Raw genomic sequence first — 6,037 nt, 5'->3', positions numbered from 1 at the left:
TTTACATTTTAGAATTTTAAGTGTGGTTAATATAAGTTTATTGATTTTTAGGTATTAGTCAATTCAGTGTTAAAACACTTACACTTAATAATTCTATATGTCTATTATGGAAGTATTTACTTGGCCTTTTTATTTCAAAGGAGATGGCTCATTTGTATGAAGTCCTTGACCCTATTCACATTTAGAGCATAGGAAAAAAGTATGAAGCTATCTATACATACATTCAAATAAGGTTGTGTGAAGCTAAAGCGGAATGTTATATTAATATATTATACTATCATTATGAGTAAGTTTGTCCTTGTTATATTTTCATAACTTTAATTTCAATTTTCTTAATAACTAAAGTAGATTGTAACAGTCATTTACAGTTATTAATACTTTGTTCAAGACGAATTGAAGTCATTTTCTTTTGATCGTTAAAGAATAAACCTAAAAAAGATATAAAAGACATTATTAATGTGTAATTTTATTAAAATACTTGTTATAAATTAGACATTATATTTACTAATTTCAAATATTAATTTAAATTACATAATAATTAAGATTTAAGCAACAATAAACTATTTTAAAATCAAATATTCAATTTTACTATACAACAAATTACAATATTATTTAAAAATAATTTTTAAAATAATTTACTTCAAATTTAAATAACAAATTTGTCAATTTATTTAATTATTGACTACTAATTACTAGAAAATAAGAAATTTGTTTTTTTCCTTAATTTTACAAAGTCTAAATAATTAATAAAACTGAAATAGTTGAAAAAATTATTCATTTAAAAATAAATTCATAACTACATTTTCAATCATGAAATAATTTGTATAACGACAATTTAATTTAAAATAATAAATAAATTATTTTAAATACTACATAAACTAATCTCTAAGAATCTTTATCCGAGATAATCAAATCATAATTTTTAATCTAAATTTAACAAGTATGTACTATTTTTTTTTATATTTTCATTAACTTATCACTATTTCAAAATTTCAATTTAACAACAATTTCATATTTACAAACAAAATTTCTAAATTATAAATTACCCATTGATGTTATATCTAACCATGTAGTACAAACCGTTGATGTAAGAATAGTGTAATTAAACAACTCAAAATATTTTTCACTGATTAAAAACATATAAACAATATTAGTTATATTGCTATTTTTCTAAACATGAAAACATATACAAATATAATGCACAAATAACTCAAAATAAGTAAAAATACAAAATTAGTTATGTTGATATTTTACACATGTTATGGATTGATCCTATGTACACACAAGATCAATTGATAATATATGTTAGACATGACGAAGTTTTATCTTCAATAACTTCTTTCACGGGTGTTAAAAGTTATCGATAAAATAGTTGTATTGAAATTGCTCGTGAAAAGAAAAATGAATTTACAATGCTTCATACAATTTTAAAATTAATTTACTTAATTTTAATATATCATATATTTATTTAAATTATAAGTAAATTTTTGTTATCATGCTACAGATCTACAAATATTTAAATTATTTAAAATTTAGTATACATAATATTGCATGATCCAGTAGTTATATTAATTTTTTTTTAATATCTGCAAAGTTTATATGCATATATAAGGAGAATCAATTTAAATTAATGTAATTCAAAATCATTCTTTCACTTATTCATAATATTTTAAAAGATAATAATTTTAAAATATCCATCCTTAAAATGGAAGCTCCTATCATGTAAATTATGAATATATGAACCATTAATTTTAGTGAAGATCTTCTTATTCTAGAAAAACTACTGAAAACTTATCATATTTTAATAATTTTTTATAAAATATAAATTTAACAAATCTAATTATCAAATCATATAACACTGCCATGTCAGATTTTTAGTAAATTAAATATTTATAATTGTTGTCTTCTACATGATATTTTCTTATATTTTAAAAAATATTGTATCCATTAAAATAAAACTAATTAATAAAATATTAAATAATTTTAAAATTATATAAAACTTTCATTTCAACTATTTGATTTATGAAATTCAAAATTCTTAAAAAAATGTTATTAAGTATAAAGAGTTTAATATCATGTTTAACGAAACTTCAATTAAATCAACGCTGCTATTTAATTTTTACAAAATTTTACACAAATAATCAATTAATTGTATTTCAATAATTATGAATAAAAGTTAAATGTGCAAAAAAAAGTTATAAAATGATATAAAAATACTCAGTCTTAATTTTGTATTTATTAATCTCCCTCCCATATCAATTTATCCTCTTTACCCAACTCTCTCACGCCTTTCTCCAGTATATTTCGACATCTAATGCTCTGCAATGTTTAGTAACTTATTTCTCGATTCGTGATCAGTCAATGTTAATAAAGATTGATCATTGTCTATAGATACCGATTAATTGGCATCACAATTGATCAATGTTACTTGGGCATTGGTAAATCTCCAAACACATCAACCAATGTTCATCAATATTAATTAATCTTGCGACCAATTGACAAATCACTATAAATATTAAGATATAACATAGGATTGTAATTTTACAAGTGAAGAATCAAGAAGAAAAACAATCTAGAGAGAATTCGTGTGTCGCCATACATAAAATTAGGTGAGAACACGCTTTTATGAAATGAACTAATCTAGACTAGATATATTATAAAAAATAATCGATTAAGTTTATATTTAATAAAATGAATTTTAATTATCCATAAATGTTTGATGTAAAATTAGAGCCCCAAAGGAAGGTCAAACAATGGCCTAAAGGGGAAGAATCTATTAGGTGAATGTCGCAGAATGGAAGCTTCCGGTTGCCGAACCCTACCTAGCTGGTTGCAAGAATGTGGAGCTGTCTTTACCTTTGAAGTTATTATTTATTCCTACCAAAATCAAACCAATTTTCTGCGACTCCAACCAACCCCTACTCTATAAATTGGACACCGTTTTGGGACTTTCTTCTCCCACAAAAACTCTTCCAAGTCTCAAATTTTAAGACATACCAAATACAGAGATGGCTGTCACAAATGAAGAGGAACAGCAAAACCAACCCATTGGTCACAAAGATCTCTCTCATAAGAGTCTCCTTCAGAGTGACGCACTCTATCAGGTCCATTCAGTAACTATCAAATTATAAACAATATTTTCGTTTCCAAGTCCCATATTCCCTAACAATTGTCGTGTTGCAGTATATTCTTGACACCAGTGTGCATCCAAGAGAGCACGAATGCCAGAAGGAGCTCCGCCAGATGACGGAAAAACACCCTAGGTATCATCATAGTATTTATGATACACAAACATACAAAATGCGAGAGACCCAGCAAATTTTTATGAGAATTTTATACATGACTATAAAATGTGTCTGCCTCAAACTCTGTTTCAACGCAGAATTTTCAGCAGCTCGATTAGAACATATTGTATTACTCATATTGAAATTAATTTACACGATATTGTAAAACAGGAACCTCATGGCTACACCACCTGATGAAGGACAACTTCTGGGCATGCTGCTTAAACTCATGAATGCCAAGAACACCATGGAAATTGGCGTTTACACTGGTTATTCTCTGCTCTCCACTGCCCTCGCTCTTCCCTCTGATGGAAAGGTCCTTAATACATTTATTAGCTCATAGATTTAAACTTTCAATAATACACGAGCTCGTAAAAGTCATGAAATTTAATGGGTTTATTTGAATTACTCCATAGTTTATTTAACTTTTTACGATGAAGGTATTTATTTCATACAGTAGTTTAGACAAACCTGAATTTAATTTATGGCTTATGTGATTGATTTGATTAGATATTGGCCTTGGACGTGAACCGAGAATACTATGAGCTGGGATTGCCCATAATTCAAAAAGCTGGAGTGGCTCACAAGATTGACTTCAGAGAAGGACCTGCTCTTCCTCTTCTTGATGAGTTGCTTAAAGATGTGCGTACACCATTTTTGTCACCATCTTAATTTTCGTTTACGGATAAAGGAAATCAAACACATTTACTTACTGATTGTACTTCAATTATATATTTACGATGGCTTAACTTGCTAAAGGGAGTTGGTGATTCATTGAAACCGTGTGAATTTTGTAGGAAAACAACAAGGAAACATTCGATTTCATTTTCATAGACGCTGATAAGGACAACTATTTAAACTATCACAAGAGAGCGATTGAACTTGTGAAGATTGGGGGTGTGATCGGGTACGATAACACCCTATGGGGTGGATCTGTGGTTGCCCCACCTGATGCGCCTCTGATGGATTACATCCAGCATTATCGGAGTTATGTGATGGAGCTCAACAAGTATTTGGCTCAAGATTCACGAATTGAGATTTGCCAACTCCCCGTGGGTGATGGGATTACCCTATGCCGCCGCATCATCTGATCATTCTTCGCACCCCATTCGTGTTCTTCAAGAATTTGGATTTATATTTTTTTTAACAAAATTATGTGTGTCGTGTGTGTTTTTGACTATAGATTAAAAGCACTCTTCTGCATGAAGAGTATGGGTGGGTTCCAAAGGTTTTATTTATAGATCAAAATTGGTATTTTACCTATGGGTAATAAAGGGAAGATCATTCAACCTACAAAAGTTATGTACCCAAAAACAAAAACAAAAAAATTATATTCCTTGCTTGATTTTTAAGCTGGATTTGCTTTGCTTAAAAATATATTATGATTTGTTTATTATGAAGTTATTTAAAAATTGTTTGAGTTTGAGAAATAATTAAACAATAAAATTTTATTAAAAAATGTATAACCTAAAACCGTAAAATAAAAAAGAAAAATTATTTTAACCAGTAGAAAGAATTCCATATTGAAGGAAACAAGAAAAAAGGTAAGGTAAAATTTAGTTTTGCATTCTCCTCTGGAATTAGTTTAATTGGGTTAATGGGTGCAGATTCATTCTGTAATGTGTTATGTCCATTTTCAATATCTCTGTCTCTTTTTTTTTTTTTTTCTTTATCCTATGATAAGGTTTATATATTATAAGCTCTCATTTTGTGACATTAGTGAAACATAATAAAAAAAAAAACTTAACGGACATGTAACCTGCCATTCAGATTTTAATTTATTTACTCGCATTGCATTACAACAATTAATCATGCTCGATATTTATACGAGTAAAAGTCGGTAATTTACTCATAAAGACCGACATAAAACAATTAATAATTTTGACTGCGTGATCTTATCTAATGAGTTAAATCCATCGCAAAAGTAGTTGCAGATTTTGACCGTTCAAAGGCTTAGAAAACTAATCTTTCATTTAGATAAATCTTGGAGAAAAATTCCGGCAGCTTCTAGCAAATTAAAAGTAGTCTAGTCTCAAACATCCTCTCTTAAACAAGGTTTCGTTATTTCAAGCTTATTCTTCAATTGGTAAAATAATTCAATCTTTAGTAATTTTGAAAAAATATTTTCAATTCTTTTTTCTGTATAATAAATAATAATCTTCAATTTTTTCTTATCTCCCAACTCTCAAACTTAAATATAATGTGCTTGGATTATTCATCAAAAATTAGATTCTTTGCATAAGACAATAACAAACTTATTATTACAAAATATTTTAACGGGAGTATCCTACTTTTAATGCATCACTTTAAGAATTTTTCGTAATCATAATGCCTGTGTAGCATAATTGATTATTGTTATATATTTTGCTTCAGCTCTAAAAGAGTACAACAATTGGTTGTTTGACACTGCACCAATTTTAAGATGAATTCTAAGATGAAATGTATATCATGATGTATTTTTCCTTTTATCTATATCTCTGTTCAATCATTATCTATGAATCCAACAAGCTTTACGTCATTACTTTTTGCATAAAAAGTTCCATCAATCATATATCATAAATTATCTTTGCTCCATGCAAATGAATTCTGTGAGGTTCTTCCCAAAATCTACCTTATAATTCTACTCTAAAAATAATATCTAATCTAGTTACAGTTAAATCTAAGTCTTTCAATTAAACTCTTGTAGCAAGTTAAATTAACTTTTTTTTCATTAACTTCTCTTGTTAACTTTAACTTTTCTTTAATTGGTGCAA

The 6,037-nt window shown here is 27.6% G+C and overlaps 1 protein-coding gene across 1 annotated transcript; it reads left to right on the top strand.

Annotated features, from left to right (window-relative positions):
- Positions 1-2,969: 2,969 nt before the first annotated feature.
- On the top strand, positions 2,970-4,494 carry LOC113858672 (caffeoyl-CoA O-methyltransferase-like). Its single transcript, XM_027491393.1, has 5 exons — positions 2,970-3,104; positions 3,184-3,263; positions 3,456-3,600; positions 3,795-3,926; positions 4,082-4,494. Exons 1-5 carry the CDS (start codon positions 3,009-3,011, stop codon positions 4,373-4,375), a joined length of 747 nt encoding a protein of 248 aa, XP_027347194.1. The 5' UTR covers positions 2,970-3,008; the 3' UTR covers positions 4,376-4,494.
- Positions 4,495-6,037: the final 1,543 nt, after the last annotated feature.

Source organism: Abrus precatorius, unplaced genomic scaffold (genome assembly GCF_003935025.1).
Source record: "Abrus precatorius isolate BTA unplaced genomic scaffold, Abrus_2018 Scaffold2, whole genome shotgun sequence".
In the NCBI taxonomy this organism is placed as follows: Eukaryota; Viridiplantae; Streptophyta; class Magnoliopsida; order Fabales; family Fabaceae; genus Abrus; species Abrus precatorius.
The sequence above is the reverse complement of the archived record's forward strand: the minus strand, read 5'-3'. Positions and strand labels throughout refer to the sequence as shown.